At 39.7% G+C, this 18795-nt stretch overlaps 2 protein-coding genes across 5 annotated transcripts in view; one reads left to right on the top strand and one right to left on the bottom strand.

Annotated features, from left to right (window-relative positions):
- MYO5A (myosin VA) overlaps positions 1 to 18795 on the top strand; it is a 221625-nt gene that overhangs the window by 16561 nt on the left and 186269 nt on the right. The window lies entirely within an intron of this gene.
- On the bottom strand, positions 6424 to 7155 carry LOC129013783 (elongation factor 1-beta-like). The gene has a single exon (XM_054450460.2). The coding sequence runs from the start codon at positions 7153 to 7155 to the stop codon at positions 6481 to 6483; it is 675 nt and encodes a 224-aa protein (XP_054306435.2). The 3' UTR covers positions 6424 to 6480.

Below are 18795 nucleotides of genomic sequence, written 5' to 3'. Positions count from 1 at the left end.
TTGACAGTTTACATTTAAACTGAAGATAACCAAAGCCTTTGTGTGTTTGTTTACAAATAAATAAATTGTAGACGTTAATTAATTTGACTGTAATTGCAAAATATCCCATTTTTCTACTATAACAATATTGGAACACAAACTTGGTGAATTATGATATCAATGTGTTTTTTTTTTTTTTTTTTTTTTGAGATGGAGTCTCGCTCTGTCACCCAGGCTGGAGTGCAGTGGCGCAATCTTGGCTCACTGCAAGCTCCGCCTCCTGGGTTCACGCCATTCTCCTGCCTCAGCCTCCCCAGTAGCTGGGACTACAGGCGCCCGCCACTACACCCGGCTAATTTTTTGTGTTTTTAGTAGAGGCGGGGTTTCACTGTGTTAGCCAGGATGGTCTCGATCTCCTGACCTCATGATCCGCCCGCCTCTGTCTCCCAAAGTGCTGAGATTACAAGCGTGAGCCACCGTACCTGGCCGATATCAATGTTAAGATTAATCTAGTTAGATCTTAGAAGACCAAAAAACAAAAAGAAATATCAAAGAACTCAGGAATAAATCCTTAAAAATAATTATATATTTGGGATCTCAGAGTATGCCAGGCACAACAGCTTACTAGAAGGCAATTCTCCAAACTACAGAGGTAGATAGGTTAAGATTATTAATCAGCAGGCCCGTTAGTTCCAACCTGAGAGGGTAAAAGATCCCTTCCCATTCCAGTATTTTGGAAGCCATATGAGGATGAGTTGTATTATAACCTACACATTCTCATGTTAGCTGAGGAGACTATCCCTGAGTAATTAAAGGCACTCAAGATTTGTCAAGCTCTTGCATGCATATTTAATGGGAGGATAGCCTGGTTGCTCAGAAGCTGTTGGCTTTAGAAATAGAAAGGTTGACTTAGGCTAAAGGAAGGAGAAATATAGCAGAGGCAGTTATTCAAGAAAAAAACACATGTACTGAATCAGGAGAAGTAATGTGGGAAATAATCTCTGAGACAGACTGCGATCTTGAAAGATCTGAAAAGGAGTTATTTAGTTAATGTATTTCAAATAAGCTCCCCTGGTTTGCAAATTCCATAATTAAATGTTTCTCATAATGAGTTTACAACTGAAATGTGTCTGGGAAACTGGCCAGGGGTTTTAAGGAGCCTGGTTCTTCAGAAGGCATTCACTTCCCTTGGGTCAGAGGTGGCATCTCCTAGGGTTGAAGAGTTTTCTGAGTCTGTGTAAGGAGCAGTGCCTCTGTCTCAGGAAAATGAGAATAGTCTGTGGACCATGCAGAAGTTGCCTCCTCAGTCACTGCCTGTGGGAGTCATTGAGGTCCAATTTGTCTTTTGGAGCTGGGGCCTCCACTAGGGTGTGTTTAAGGAGAATCTAGACAAAACCTGTATAGTACAGCTTAGCTGGTTAGATTGAGGATTAGGATGTCTCATTTGAGTTCATGAAAAATCAAAGTGATGGGTACAATTAAATGAAAGTCAGTGACTGTCTCACAAATCTGTAAGACTCATTTGTAATCTGTGCCGTTCTATACATTAGACTTAGGTCAACGGTCCCCAACCTTTTTGGCCCCAGGGACCGGTTTCATAGAAGACAGTTTTTCCACAGACCTGGGGAGCAGGTGTGGTGATGGTGATGGTTGGTTTTGGGGTGAAACTATTTCACCTTAGATTATCAGGCATTAATTAGATTCTCATAAGAAGCATGCAACCTAGATCCTTCGCCTGTGCAGTTCATAATAGGGTTCATGCTCCTATGAGAATCTAATGCCACTGCTGATCTGACAGGAGATGGAGCTCAGGCGGTATTGCTCGCTAGCTCACCACTCACCTCCTGCTGTCACTCACCTCCTGCTGTGAGGCCCGGTTCCTAACAGGCCAGGGACTGGTACTGGTCCACAGCCCGGGGATAGGGGACCCTTGACCTAGATTCTTAATATTGTCCTTAAGGTTAAACGTTTCCAAAAATTCTTATTTGATTTATCTGTTGGCTATGTTTAAGAGGATTTTCTAAGGTAACTGTCATAGTGGTGAAATTTAATAGATCTGAATGAGTAGAGGCTAAATTAATTATTTTAAAATGTATATATTGGTGAAATAGATGGAGTAGTTTATTATACATGATTCCAGCTTGAAAATGGCTTCAGTGGGGCAGCAGTTAAAGTTTTCTAAGTTTAAAATTGCGTAGATTTGAGTATATTCAGAATGTGTGGGCTATATGTAGAAAAACAGAGTCTCAGCCAGAGTACTGGAACTGCTTCTGTGAATGGTTTTCATTTTAGTCAGCTTAATTCCTTAAGTAGCCAGTTGTCCTTTGGTTTTCATTCTTCACCGCCATAGCAGTGACATCAGATGCAGCTGGAGCTGAAAGTAGAAGGGTTATGTTAATTAATTCTAGTGAAACAAAAACTGCCTCAAATAATTAATGGAATAATAGTCTCATTAAAAGACCTTAGAGCTTTTTTGTGCTCTTTTTTCTTTCTCCAAGAGATTAGAGAAGGAGAATGGCACAGATTGTTCACTTGAGACCTTTTTAAGCTATTGATCCATCTTAAGTCCTCATCTGATGCCTCTGATTTCAACATGAATCATTCAGGCCATGTAGTGATTTTCTCTTATTTCCTCTTGAGGCTGCTCTCTCTTTGCCTTTGGTGACAGTTTTCAAGAGAGCAGTGCCTGAACTTTGGCTTGTCAGAATCTAAAAATGGCCCCTATTTTATTGTCTTATTTACAGCTGTCATATTTTAGTTTAAATACAGTTGACCTAGCAAGCAAACATTTGTGAGTTACAAGTATGGGGCAAATCCCAGGTGGGGTTGTCTGCCAGGTTATTGGAGGGAGGGAAGAGGCTTGTATGTTCCCATCACTGTTTTCTTCGTTAATCATGCTGTCTGTCAGCTGATCATGCTGTCATGGAGTTTTTTTGTTTTTGTTTTTCTTCCAAATAGTTAAAGAAATATGCATTATTAAACAGAGATTAGCCAGAGTTGGGAAAAACAGGTGGAAAGACAAGTAGGAAGATCCTTTCTTGTATGTGATCATCTTGGTTTTCCAACCCAATATGAGGATGCTGCCTTTGAGTAAACTAAAAAAGAGTTTAATCTGGCCAGGTGCTAGGTCTCATGCCTGTAATCCCAACACTTTGGGAGGCTGAAGCAGGTGGATTGCTTGAGCCCAGGAGTTCAATTCAAGCCAGGGCAACATGGTGAGACTACCTCTCTACAAAAAATTAAAATATTAGCTCGGTGTGGTGGCACATGCCCATAGTCCCAGCTACTCAGGAGGCTGAGGTAGGAGGATCACTTGAGCCCGAGAGGTTAAGGCTGCAGTGAGCCATGATCAAAACACTGCACCCCAGCCTGGGTGATAGAGCAAGACTCTGTCTCAAAAAAAAAAAAAAAATTACAAAAAAAGTTGAATCCACTTCCAATTTTAATAATACATGAGAAGAGAATAGGAGAAAATAACGTATAACATATGGCTTATGGTTTTTTTGGTAGATAAGAAGGTACGGATTTCATTGTATTGTTGAAAATATGCAAGGATCTTATGTATGTTCAGGAGCTAAATTTCTCGGAACATAATAATAAAGATGTAAAGAAAAAGACAGTAAAAGACAAAGGGAAGCATAAAAACCTAAAATAAAAAGCTAAGTACAGTAGTTTGAGACAGAGATTTGGGTATAATTAACCACATGTGTGTTACCAGCTATGTGTGGAGCAAACAGGGTTAATGTTTTGGCTGGGGGTGGGGGCGAGACGGGGAATAATAGCCCAATAATTCAGGGAACCAATGGTATGCCTGCAAGTAATCTTGGCCAGTGTGCTATGGAGGTAGCAAACTCACAGTAGATGAAACAGAGGAGGGATTTAGAACACATAGGACTAATATAGATGTATATTTATGTTTCTACTTTTGTTGTTTGTACATTGTGTGTTGTGATGCCTTTTTTGGTGGTTTGTTTTGTCAGGTTAGTTCTACTTTTTTTTTTTTTCCTTATAAAACCCTAACAAGGTTTGCTGTAATTTTATCAAAGCTTTCATAAAACTAGCTACAAAATCCACTTGGATTATCTGATTCTAAGTTTTCGAAAGATATGATTGAAACAGCTTTGCCGTTTTAGGACTTGTGTGAACCAGAAATACTATGAAAAGAAAGTAGAGAAAGACAATTTACAATTTATAAACAAGAGTTAAACTTTACAAATTTGAATGATTAAATAACAAATACATAAAATGAATAAGAAACACCAAGGAGAACAAATAAAATAACAAACAGTAATGTAATATGGTTAAAGGCATCATCTCTAGAGTTAGGTTGAGCTTCTCCTTGTGTGACCATAAGCAAGTTAGTGAATGTACTTACCTGATAGGGCAGTTGAGAGATTAGATACATACATATATATGTAAAGCCCAGTACTTGGCATATCATAATAGAGTCCCTTAATGTTAACTCTTAGGTAGCATTATTGGCTTGTCTATTTTAAATAATTTGTAAAAATCTATTTTCTTATTTAAAAAAAATGGTAGCCCTAGGTAGATCTCTAGTTATTACACTTTTTTTTTTTGAGACAGAGTCTCATTCTGTTGCTCAGGCTAGAGTGTAGTGGTGGGATCATGGCTCACTGCAGCCTCGACCTCTCAGGCTCAAGTGATCCTCCCACTTCGGCTGGGACTACAGGTGCATGCCACTATGCCCTGCTGATTTTTGTCATGTTGCTCAGGCTGGTCTGCTCCTAGGCTGAAGTGATCCTCCTGCCTTGGCCTCCCAAAGTGCTGGGATTACAGATATGAGTCCCTGTACTAGGCCCTTATCACACTCTTAAAGCTTCTGGAACGTTTTAGGACATCAGCTATGTACACTATTACAATTTTCCCTTCATTCTAGTTAGGATTTGCCTATGGATACTCTTTCAGTTGTAATCTGTCTACAACTCAGCACTGTCAGCACCATCTGACAAAGCTGTAACTTTCATTCCACTCCCTTTTTAATGTTTCCTTCATCAACATTCTTAACCAGTTTTCTGCTGGAAAGGAGAACTGTATTCTAAACGAGGGCTTTTAAACGTCCTGCACCCAGTTGTAATTAACTAGCATAATTAGCATTTTATGTGTAATATAGACATGTGTCATAAACTGTTGCTTGAATCCTAAAGTCAGTTCCAAACCCATTTCTCCTTCTGTTATAGAGGTTCGAAGGCAAATATGCCTTTTTCTAACTTCCCTTGCAGTTAGGGCCAGCTGTGTGATTTAGTTCTGGCTAATGTGATATAACCAGAAATCTTCTGGAAGTCCTCTACAGGGGGAAAAAAAAAGTAGCTTCTCTCATAAAAGGAATAGAAACATTTGTTTGTATGTATACTCTCTTTCTTCCATCCTTAAGTATGTAATGTGATATATGGAGTCTTTGGCAGCCAAATTGTAATCATAAGGCAACAAGCCTCAGAATGAAAAGTTAACAAGCTAAGAAGGTAGAGCAGAAAGACAGAATCTTGAGTTCTTTTTTTTTTTTTTGAGACAGCGTTTCATTTTATAGCCCAGGCTGGAGTGCAGTGGCACAATCTCTGCTCACTGCCACCTCCCCCTCTCGGGTTCAAGTGATTCTCATGCCTCAGCCACCTGTGTATCTGGGATTACAGGTGCAGGCAACCATGCCGGCTAATTTTGTATTTTTAGTAGAGTCAGAGTTTCACCATGTTGGCCAGGCTGGTGTTGAACTCCTGACCTCAAGAGATCCACACTCCTTGGCCTCCCAAATTGCTGGAATTACAAGCATGAGCCACTGCATCTGGCCAAGGGACTGAATTTTTTTTTTTTTTTTTTTTTGTGAGAAAGGGTCTCACTCTGTTGCCCAGGCTGGAGTACAATGGCACGATCTCAGCTAACTGCAACCTCCACTTCCCAGGTTCAAGTGATTCCCATGCCTCAGCCACCTGAGTAGCTGGGATTACAGGTGTGTGCCACCACGCCCAGCTAATTTTCATTTTATTATTATTATTATTTTTTTGAGACAGAGTCTCGCTCTGTCGCCCAGGCTGGAGTGCAGCGGCGCAATCTTGGCTCACTGCAAGCTCAGCCTCCCAGGTTCACGTCATTCTCCTGCCTCAGCCTCCCGAGTAGCTGGGACTACGGGCGCCTGCCACCATGCCCAGCTAATTTTTTGTATTTTTAGTAGAGACAGGATTTCACTGCGTTAGCCAAGATGGTCTCCATCTCCTGACCTCGTGATCTGCCTGCCTCAGCCTCCCAAAGTGCTGGGATTACAGGCGTGAGCCACAGTGCCCGGCCTAATTTTCATATTTTTTAGTAGAGAGAGGCTTTTGCCGTGTTGGCCAGGCTGGTCTCGAACTCCTGACCTCAAGATATCTGCCCACCTCAGCCTCCCAAAGTGGTGGATTACAGGTGTGAGCCACTGCGCCCAGCCAAGAGTCTGAGTTTTTTTTTTTTTAATCTTTCAAGCTTTTATTTAAATGCCATGATTCAGGATGGATTTTAGGTCTTGTTGAAAGCAGCCACATCCATGGACTGCACATAGTCCTCAAACACAGTGATCTGCTCCTCCAGCATATCTGTTCCAACTTTATCATCCTCAACTACACACTGTATTTGAAGTTTCTTAATTCTGTATCCCACTGGAACTAGTTTAGATGAGTCCCAGACTAAGCCGTCTGCTTGAATGCTTCTGACGCCCTCTAATTTCGCCATATCTGTCTCATCATCCCAAGGTTTCACATCTAGTAAGATGGAAGACTTGGAAACAAGTGCAGGGTTTTTGGCTTTCTTTGATTCATATTGTGCAAGACGTTCTTCCCTTAGCCTCTTTGCTTCTTCACTTTCCTCCTCATCATCAGATCCAGAGAGATCAATGTCATCATCATCTTTACTGTCTGTAGCTCCACTTCCTGTAGTGTCTTCCACATCTGCAGGACCATACTTGCCCAAAGCTTTCTTCACTCCTGGCAGGCTGGCCTTTTCCTTTTCGTAAGACTTGATGTGATTATACCAACATAGGACATGACACAAGTCGGCAGGCAGTGGGCTGGGCACTGCTTCAAATACTGCCACATCTGCTTGTGATGGCACATACCCCTTGATGTAGCTCTTGTCTGCCAGGTAATCATTGAGCACCTGGAGGCCGGCGGGGCTTTTCAGGTCTCCAAAACCCATGGCATTGGCTGTATCTGAGAGTTCTCCTTGTACAAATTGAGGGCCCTGAATTAAGTGGCCCACAGATTGTCCTTGGACCTTTTGTTGCATTTGGAAATAAATTAATAAAATGGGCCTGTCTTAAATTCGTACCTCCACAGCTCCCGAAGATGACGGAACCGCCGAGTCTGAGTTCTTAACGACATTATTGAGCTGCCAGAATATCCCTGAGATAACCTTCTCTGGACTTCTTGTTAAGGATACAAACTCCTAAGAGTTTAAGCTACCTGTCAGACTTTTCTTTTTTCTTTTTTTTTTTTTGAGATGGAGTCTTGCTGTGTCGCCCAGGCTGGAGTGCAGTGGTGCGATCTCAGCTCCCTGTAACCTCTGCCTCCTGGGTCCAAGCAATTCTCTGCCTCAGCCTCCTGAGTAGCTGGGATTACAGGTGCCCGCCACCATGCCCGGCTAATTTTTGTATTTTTAGTAGAGACAGGGTTTCACCATCTGGTTTTGAACTCCTGACCTCGTGATCCACCAGCCTCGGTCTCCCAAAGTGCTGGGATTACCGGTGTGAGCCACCTCGCCCAGCATTCTGTCAGACTTTTCTGTTCCTTGTAGCTGAAAGCATTCCTAATTTAAGATGTGGCAGCTTCAGTGTGAATAAAGTTAATATAAAATTGGAGAATTTGTCTATATGGTGTTATTTAGGCACAGAAATACACGTAATATGGGAATATGACAGCATTCAGGGGGTGAAAGATCAATTCTAGTCATGCTTTGGACATTGCAAAACATGGGTATTAATGCCAAAGAATCCAGTCCTAGTCATAATTTCTAGGTTTTCTGGCTACCTCCTCAGTCCTTTCCTACTGTACTTACGGCATTTTAAAGTGTTATCTTTCCCAGGCTTAGAAACCTGAACATGACAGAGGCAAAGATTGAAGTTTCAATAATATGGGAGAAGCTGGGTATGAGTAAGAGTGAGGGGGTGGAAGACATCAATTAAAGGATGAGTGTGTAGAAACCATACCAGTTTTCTAACCATGGTTGTTTCTAGGATATCCCAAGTTTATGGTAGCTGCATATTCTTAAATTTCAGTAGGGGAAAGAAGAGAACAAGATATTTAAAAAGACAAAAAAAAAAAAAAAAAAGGAGAAGGAGAAACAGCAGCAACAGCCTTTGAAGGTCTAGAAAATTTTCATGCAAGCATTAAAAGCTCCTTCAACTTAGGGGTTCACTTCCACCTGGTTTCTGAACACTTATGTGAAGTTGATGGTAAAGCAATGCCGATCATATGCTAACCCATTCCTGTTAAGTTTTAGATTAATGATAAAATGTTTGGTAAATTTGTTCATTTGGTACGGAAAGTTAAAGTAGAGGTAGATAATACCTCTTAGAAGTGAGAAAATACATAGGACCCTTGTGGAAAAAAAGTAGTTAGGAAATTAAGAAAATTTGACCGTATCAGGAGACGAACATAATAAGTTTCCACTTACTTAATTTTTTTGATTCAGTTTTTATTTCATTCAGTTTTGCTGTTTCTAAAATTTATTTTTGTAAATTTATTATTATTTTTTCTAGACATGATCTCACTCTGTCACCCAGGCTGGTGTGCAATGGCACAATCTTAGCTCACTGCATCATCCTCCCAGGTTCAAGTGATCCTCCCACTTCAGCCTCCTGAGTAGCTGGAACTACAGATGTGCGCCATCTTGCCTGGCAAATTTCTTTATTTTTTTATAGAGACAGGATCTCACTGCATTGCCCAGGCTGAACTCCTTGTCCTGAACTCATTGACTCAAGAGATCCTCCCACCTTGGCCTCCCAAAGTGCTGGCATTTACAGGTGTGAGCCACCATGCCCAGCCTAAATTTATTTTTTATTGATACATAATAGATGTACATATTTTGAGGGCAATGTTATAATTTAATACATTGATATAATTTGTAAAGATCTAATCAGTGTAATTGGGATAGTCATCACCTTCCCTATTTGTTTTTTCTTTATGCTAGAAACATTCAAATTAGTCTGTTAGCTATTTTGAAATATACAATAGATTATTGTAATCTGTAGTTATCCCACTGATCTGTTGAACACTAGATCTTATTTCTTCTATCAAACTGTATATTAATATTTGTACCCATTAATCAACCTCTCTTTATCTCCGCCTCCCTGCTACCTTGCCTGGCCTCTGGTATCCACCAGTCTACTCTCTTGTCTTCATAAGACCTACTTTTTTAGCTCTCACATATGAATAAGAACATGTGATATTTGTCTTTCTGTGCCTGGCTTATTTCACTTAACATAATGACCTCTGGTTCTATCCATGTTGCTCCAAATGACAGGATTTCAACTTGTACTTAAATTTGTGTCGTTTGCTGAGACTTACAAGGCAATCTCTGTTTCCTTAATCATAAAGGAAGACACTAATTCTTTGTGTAACTGAAGAAATCAACCAAAATGTTATTTGCTAATGGCACAATGAGAGAATTGATTACTTTAAATGGAGGCTGACACTTGCCAACCCCTGTATATGTTCATCTGCCTTTTACATTTGTCAACTAGGTTGGTATCCTCTCTGTTCTCTTACTAAAAGTTTTGGAAATGGCTGGCCTTACTGATCAGACACTTCTATAGATGTGGCATGGTCAGAGGTTATATTATTTCTGGTTTGGAGTGAGAGAGTTTGTAAATGCACTATAGGTAAATATGGCAAGTCTGCAATTACAGCACTATTAAATATTTAGATCTTATGTACAAATGATACAGAATAATTATGAGCTTTATTTTATATTTTGTCTCTACTCTCTATTGTTCAGTGTTAGACCCTGAAGTGCTTCTGATCTAATTAGAATCCATTTTGTCTTAGGTTTTGTGAATTTCAAAAATGTATGTGTGTATGTATGTATGTATGTATATATGTATTGGGATGGAGTCTCACTCTGTTGCACAGGCTGGAGTGCAGTGGTGTGATCTTGGCTCACTGCAACTTCTGACTCCCAGGTTCAAGCAATTCTCCTGCTTCAGCCTCCTGAGTAGTTGGAATTACAGGTGTGCGCCGCCATGCCTGGATAATTTTTATATTTTTAGTAGAGATGAGGTTTCACTGGCCTGGCTGGTCTGGAACTCCTGACCTCAGGTGATCTGCCAACTTTGGCCTCCCAAACAAAAATTTAATATTAGTTTATATATGTAAATACTATCTTGACCACTATTTAAAAAAGATAATAGCATCTCATATTAATATGGATAAATGTCCAGAATATATTGTTAAATAGAGAAAAGTAAAATACTGTGTGTGTGTGTGTGTGTGTGTGTGTGTGTGTGTGTGTGTATGTGTAGTATATGTATGTGTGTGTGTGTCTGTGTGTATGCCTATGTTATGGAAGTTTATACTAGACTGTTTAGACTGCTTAAAATATTTTTTTCTGTGGGCAAGAGGGTTTTGGGAGATTTTCATTTTCTATTAATACTTTATTCAATTATGTAATATCTGAATTGTTATAATCAACATACATTCTTTTATAATCAGAAAAAAACAAATATTTTCTTTTTTCAAGTAGTATAAACAAATATATTTCTTTTTCAATTTTATCTTATTTTTATTTTTATTATTTAGAGCCAGGGATTCGTTCTGTCATCCAGGCTGAAGTACAGTGGCACAATCATACCTCACTGCAGGCTTGAACTCCTGGGCTAAAGCAATTCTCCCACCTCAGTCTCCCAAGCAGCTGGAACTACCGACACACTACCACGCCTAGCTAATTTTTGTAGAAATGGAGCCTCACTATGTTGCCTAGGCTGGTCTTGAGCCCTGGGGCTCAAGCAATCCTCCCTCCTTGGCCTCCCAAAATGCTGGGATAACAGGCATGAGCCACCACACCTGGCCGAAGGTATTTCAAAGAGACATTTTTGAGTTAAATAAAACATTTTCTGGCTGGGCGCGGTGGCTCATGCCTGTAATCCCAGCGCTTTGGGAGGCCGAGGCGGGTGGATCATGAGGTCAGGAGATGGAGACCATCCTGGCTAACAAGGTAAAACCCCATCTCTACTAAAAATACAAAAAAAATTAGCTGGGCATGGTGGGGGGCGCCTGTAGTCCCAGCTACTCGGGAGGCTGAGGCAGGAGAATGGCATGAACCTGGGAGGCGGAGCTTGCAGCGAGCCAAGATCTTGCCACTGCACTCCACCCTGGGCGACAGAGCAAGACTCCATCTCAAAAAAAAAAAGTTTTCTGATTTTGTGTATACACACAATACAAACTATTTAAATGTATTTTATAGTATATTTAAAGCATTGTTTGATGCTTTTAGAATTGAAATGCCTCACTCCTGATCCATTTTTTGGTGTTGGGATTAGCCTCTTGGATTAGGCATGAACTAAGAAGAATGTTTTTTGAGAGAAGGGAGAGAAAAGGAGAACGCTACCTGAATGAACTGATTTGGAGGGTACTAAGAAAGGCTACAAATAAAAGAAAATCCATAAAGAATTTCTACAACTCAACGACAAACAACCAAACAACCCTATTAAACTCCCTGTTGAAAAATGGGCAAAGGGGCCAGGCATGGTGGCTCACACCTGTAATCCCAGCACTTTGGGAGGCTGAGGCGGGCGGATCACCTGAGGTCAGGAGTTTGAGACCAGCCTAGCTAACATGGTGAAACCCCGTTTCTACTAAAAATACAAAAAATTAGCTGGGCATGGTGGCGCACGCCTGTAATCCCAGCTACTCAGGAGGCTGAGGCAGGAGAATCACTTGAACCCGAGGGGCAGAGGTTGCAGTGAGCTGAGATCGTGCTATTGCACTCCAGCTTGGGTAAAAAGAGCAAAACTCCATCTCAAAAAAAAAAAAATGGGCAAAGGATTTGAATAGACATTTCTCCAAGAATATATACAAATGGCTAATAAGCACATGAAAAGATGCTGAACATCATTAATCATTAGGGAAATGCAAATCTAGCCTACAATCATTTGTAGCAATGAAATATCATTTCATGCCTATTATCACACAAAACAAAACAAAAAACAAGTATTGAAGAGGATGTGGAGAAATTGGAACTCTTGTGCACGGGTGGTGGTAATGTAAAATGCAGCCACTATGGAAAACAGTATGTCAGTTCCTCAAATTTTTATTAATTTTATTTTTTATTTTTAAGAGACAGAGTATCCCTCTGTCACCTACGCTGAGGTGCAGAGGGGTGATTGTAGCTCACTGTAACCCTCAAAATCCTCTGATCACCCAAGCGATCCCCCTGCCTTGTTCTCCCAAAGCACTGGGGTTACAGGTGTGACCTACTGTGCCTGGCCCCCTAAAAAAATTAAACTTATAATTACCATAAGATCCAGCAATCTCACTTCTGGGTATATACCCAAAATAATTCAAAGCAAGGTCTCAAAGAGGTACTTGTACATCTGTGTTCACAGTAGCATTATTCACAATGGCCAAAGGATGGAAGCAACCCAGTGTCCACTGGTGGATGAATGGATAAACAAAATGTGGTATGTTTATACAATGGAACATTATTCAGCCTCAAAAAGGAAGGAAATTCTGAGAGATGCCTCAACATGAATAACCTTGAGGACATTATGCCATGTGAAATAAGCCAGTCACAAAAGACACATACTGTGTGATTCTACTTACATGAAGTACCTAAAGTAGTACAATCTGTAGAGACAGAAAGTAGCATAGTTGCTCCTAGTGGCTGAGGGAAGGGGAAAATGGGCGTTCATTTAATGGATATGGAGTTTCGGTTTTGGAAGGTGAAAAAGTTCTGTGGACAGACGGTGGTGATGGTTACACAACAAAGCAAATGTATTTAATACCACCACTGAAGTGTATACTTAAAAATGATTAAGATTGTAAATATGTGTATTTTACCACAATTAAAAATAATAATAAAAAAAAATCCATTAATGCTTCAGAATCTTCTAAACTTTTCTTGGCCATCCTCTTTGCAAGTTGTTATTTTAAAAGCTTAAATATCTTTAATGTCTTATGGTAAACAAGTATCAGTCCTTCCTTCACTGAGAATGAAATAGGTAGCTAGAACTGGGGATGGAGGAAAAGCTGCTTCAGGAGTAAAAGGGCAAAGAAAAAAGGAGATACTTTGGGCCACTAAAAGCAATTTCAGTCACATCACAATTTTGCCTTGCCTTGGCTCTGCCCCACAAAGCCTAGAATCTAGTAGTAGCTCTAGTTTTTAAAAATCTTAAATGATATCTTACATTTGATATGCTTTATGGAATTCCTGACTACATTCCTGAGCCAGCAAGACATTTGTAGAAATTCATCAAGTCTTTACCACTGCTATTCCATTAGGGGTTAATATGGGTGAGTATTCACATAATAATCTTGGTATGGGGTTGGTACTTCTAAACATCAAATGAAGGCAAACCATAAAGGAAAAAATTGACAAGAATATACAGTTTCAAGCTCTCTACAACAACAACATGTTCGAAAGGACATTAATAGGCAATCTGACAGAACAGGAAAATATTTTTAATTCTTTGGTTCAGGACTCAATATCAATATATAAAAAGTAATAAAGTCTGTGAGAAAGACTAACACCTTAATAGAAGAATAGAAAACACTAAGGCAATTCACAAAAGAAACTTAGCCTGTAAACGTTGAGAAAGTGTTCAACTCATTAGTAATGTAAGAAATGCAAATTAAAATGAAGAGGTATTTTTTTAACCAAACGAATTAATAAATATTTTTTTAAATCACACTTATTTCTTAGGGAAATGAACACTATCATAAACTGCTAGTGGGAGTAAAATTGGTTCAATCTTTCTATAGGGCAGTTTAGCACAATATATGTATCAGAAGCCTTAGAATTTTTCACACCCTTTGAGGTAACAGTCATAATTTTAAGATTTATTTTCAGGAAATCAGCATGAATGAATATTGGAAGGATGATTTTGTCAGTGCTGTGGAATAGTGTATCCAAGTGGAGATAACGTAGATGTCCAGCAATAGGGAATTGTTTACATAGATTATATCTGTACAAACTAGTGTTTATAATTTTATTAGTCTTCTTAAATAATTAATTTTTGGTTTTGTTGATTTTTCTTTATTGTACAATTATTTTCTAGTTTGCTGATTATGTGTTTTTGTTGTTTTCTTATTTCTACTTTCTTTGAGTTTAATTTGCTATTCTTTTTCTAGCTTCTTGGGATGAATGCTCAGACATTGCTTTTCAGCCTTTCTTTGCTTCTAATATATGATTTAAGGATGTAAATTTCCCTGGAAGCAACACTTTGGCTATATTCCTCAGGTTTTGATATGTTGAATTTTTATTATTTTTCATTTATTAATTTCCCTTGATAGTTTTTCTGTGAATCATTTCATGAAGAAATTGCTTTATTTCCAAAAATTTGGCAGTTTTTAAGTTATCCTTCCACCCTCAATTTCTTCTTCTGCTTCTTTTTTTTTTTTTTTTTTTTTTTTGAGACAGAGTTTCACTCTGTTGCCCAGGCTGGAGTGCAGTGACATGATCTTGGCTCACTGCAACCTCCACCTCCTGGGTTCAAGCGATTCTCCTGCGTCAGCCTCCCGAGTAGCTGGGACTACAGGTGCACGCTGCCACACCTGGCTAATTTTTTGTATTTCAGTATGTGTTTCACCATGTTGCCCAGGCTGGTCACGAACTCCTGAGCTCAGGCAATCTGCCCGCCTCAGCCTTCCAAAGCACTAGGATTACAGGTGTGAGCCACTGCACCCGGCCAATTTCTTCTTTTAAATATTTAAATTTTATTTATTTAAGCTATTTCAGGACATCTGCTCTCAACTTCTAGCATAATTTCACTGTGAACAATGAACATACTCTATTATCTGCGTATATTTTTTGAAATTTGTTGAGACTTGCCATCCTGACTCCTCATTCCATCTGCTGCCAGCTGCTTTTAACATTTTTTTCTCGGGCTGGGTGCAGTGGCCCACACCTGTAATCCCAACACTTTGGGAGTCTGAGGTGGGTGGATCCCTTGATCTCGGGAGTTTGAGACCAGCCTAGGCCACATGGCAAAACCTCATCTCTACTAAAAATACAAAAATTAGCCGGGCGTGGTGGTGCATGCCTGTAGTCCCAGCTACTCAGAAGGCTGAGGTGGGAGAATCGCTTGAGCCTGAGAGGTGGAAGTTGCAGTGAGTCGTGATTGTGTCACTGCAGTGCAGCCTGGGTGACAGAGCAAGATGGCTCTGTCTGAAAAAGAAAAGCTGTTTCACCTAAGATCACACCCTCTTGCAGGGCAGCCTATATCCAGTGACTGACTGGTTGTTGCACAGGTTTAGTAAAGGCCCATCCCCATTGTGCCAACTCAGGACTACCCTGAAGGAAGGGCATTCCAGTTTCACAGCACCTCGTGGGGTTGACTGAGGGAGGCATTGCATTCTTCTCAAATTGTATATTGAATAGAACTTAAACTTTTCTGAGTGATGAGTCATCAACAGTCCAATAGTACAATGAAGCCCTCATAGTCTACTAAGGTGTTATGGGATATTTGCCCATATACCTCAAGTCAAAATATTTGGAGGGCCTGCGTCCTTCATGATAAGGTCGTAAACCCTTGCTTTTTGTTATATTTTCAAAGCTCCTCTAGATCCCTGTATTTTCACAGCTTTTCTTCCATAGTGAATACTCTTTGGAGGGTCTTCCTAGATTGTAAGAACCTTCTTTAATCCCCAGCCATTTTATAACTCAACTTCCTCTCTCACCTCAGCCACAAGAGACTGGACCAGGAGTGGCAACCTAGTCATTCCGTGTCCATTTCCTGGGACGTTTCCAGGGGAGGAAGCTTACTTTCTGTAGTTACACCTGTAAACTTGAAGCTCAGGAGCTATGCAGTGGGCATCTTTTACCAGCCTTGTGGTCTAGAAAGCACAGGGGGCAGATATACACAAATGAGCAGAGATGAGAAACCGAGAGGGATGATGAGCCATCTAAGCCCTGCTTCCAGTCCTGTCTGAAGCACTGTTCCTGTTCTTGGGCTTCATGAAGGGACCTATATCCTTATAATCCTCTTTGCCTGCCTTAACTTAGCTCAGGCCAGTTTATGCTACTTAGGACAATATTAATTTTCTTTTTTTTTAAATTTCTCTTTTTTTAAAAAAATTATACTTTAAGTTCTAGGGTACATGTGCACAATGTGCAGGTTTGTTACACATGTGCCATGTTGGTTTGCTGCACCCATTAACTCATCATTTACATTAGGTTTTTCTCCTAATGCTATCCCTCCCCCTGCCTCCCACCCCACGCCAGGCCCTGGGATGTGATGTTCCCCACCCTGAGGAAAACATGAATTTTCTAACTTAAACTCAGATGAACTTGGAAACTGTATAACCGATAAAATTATAAAATAAGACTAGAGGTAGAGTTTTTGAATGAAAACAAGGGATTCTCTCCCAAGAAAAGCTTTAATGCATGCAAAGACTTTATGCCTTCTCTTTTGACCACTCAGAGTCCATTTTTGCTTCTTAAACTTCTATTTATCTATTTACTTATTTTAATTGACAAGTAAATACTGTATATATTTGTGGCTTACAATATGATGTTTTGATATATGTATACACTATGGAATAGCTAAATCAAGCTGTTTAACATATGCATTACCTCACTTTCTTTTGTGATGAGAACACAAAATCTACCGTCAACAATATTCAGATATACAATATATTGTTATTAACCATGATTATCATGAAGTACAATAGATCTCTGAAACTTATTCTTCCTGTATAACCGAAATTTTGTGTTTTTTGGCCAGTAGTTCCTCAATGTTCCTGACCCTCAGCCTCTGGTAATCTCCATTTCGCTCTCTGCTTCTATGACTTTGACTTTTTTTACAATCCACATATAAGAGTTATCATGCAGTATTTATCTTTCTGTGACTAGCTTATTTCACTTAACATAATGTCCTCCGGGTTCATTCATTGTCCCAAATGACAAGACTTCCTTCTAAGGCTGATTTGTAGTATTCTATTGTGTATATGTATAGTACATTTTCATTATCCATTCGTTACTGGACACTTAGGTTTGCTTTGGATAGTTGAATTTTGGCCATTTAAAGTCAATTTAATTTTTTTAGTATTTTAGGCTTAAATATATTTTGATGTATGTCAAAAAATATGGATATATATATCATATATCTCAAGAATGAATGCTAGCTACCACTGAAACTTGTAGATAGTAGAAGGAAAATTAATTTGCAAATAGGACATTGTTGAGAATTATGTTATTGTCAACCTTTAACATTTATTGTAAAGTTTATGCAATAGTTGTTCTTGCTTATGTATTGAAGTGCTCAGGTAGATAAATTCAGCGGAATCCTTAACACTTGCCCATAGCTTGGCACCTAGGATAATAGATAACAAGAAAGGCCAGGCACAGTGGCTCATGCCTGTATTCCCAGCACTTTGGGAGGCTGAAGTGGGTGGATCACCTGGGGTCAGGAGTTTGAGATTAGGCTGGCCATCTTGGCAAAAACCTATGTCTACTAAAAATACAAAAATTAGCCAGACGTGGTGGTGTGTGCCTGAAGTCCCAGCTACTCGGGAGGCTGAGTCAGGAGAATCTCTTGAAGCTGGGAGCGGGAGGATGCAGTGAGCTGAAATGGTGCCACTGCACTCCTGACTGGGCGATAGAGCAAAACTCCATTAAAAACAAAAAACAAAAAACAAAACAAAACAAAAAACAAGAAATAACATTAGATCTTTTATTTAATCATAATGTTATTTCGAAGGACCTCTGTGCCTAAATACTATGGTATATTTGTAACCCAATACTAAATGATTTCCATTGGCAAGAAAGATCTGTGGGTGTTAGCACAGAACCAAGAAGACCCTTGGTCCCTTGTACATCTGTGGGCTTTGTTCTGGTCCCCAGCCAGAGATTTCATCTTATATTTTTGTTCATATTGGATAACAGATTATGGGTGGATTAGTGAAAAGCCATCCTTAGTAACAGGGAATGTTTTGATGATGAGTCATTAATGCTTTTTGTTTGGAGATCAAAGATGACACCATTCAGTGATAAACATGTATTTCCTTCATATGATATAGGGAAGATGTTTGACTCTGTATTGCTGATTTGCTCTGATCCTCCCTGCCTCATTCTTTTTTGTCTATTACAGGTCAACACCTCAGATTGTGGGGTGTTGGAGCAAGGGGCTAGGCAGTGAAACTTGCTATGCTGGTAGTTTGCTCTTGGGCTTTTAGTTGTTTTTTTCTACTCTTATATGATACAAGATAAAATATGGTTTCATAATATTTGTGTTTCAGATAATTTATTATTGAATACAGATTATACTTTCAGATAAAGAATATACTTTTCCTATATTTCCCTCACTTCCTTCAATTCTTGTCTATGGAGGCTGTGTAACAGTAACTCAGAATGCACAGTATTTCTAGTGTGTGGACCTTGTTGTCAAGGTTTTAGACACACTGAGCCTAATGTCTTCTGGAGTATAATATTATTGTATAAGCAAGTATCAGTGCTAAAGAATACATTTTTTTTCTTTTTTTTTGAGACTGAGTCTCGCTCTGTCACCCAGACTGGAGTGCAGTGGCATGATCTTGGCTCACTGCAGCCTCTGCCTCCCAGCCTCAAGGGATTGATTCTCTTGCCTCAGCCTCCCGAGTAGCTGGGATTAGAGGGGCCCGCCAC

This window comes from Pongo pygmaeus, chromosome 16 (genome assembly GCF_028885625.2).
Source record: "Pongo pygmaeus isolate AG05252 chromosome 16, NHGRI_mPonPyg2-v2.0_pri, whole genome shotgun sequence".
In the NCBI taxonomy this organism is placed as follows: Eukaryota; Metazoa; Chordata; class Mammalia; order Primates; family Hominidae; genus Pongo; species Pongo pygmaeus.
Note: the sequence above shows the minus strand (reverse complement) of the source record. Positions and strands in the feature narration are given on the sequence as shown.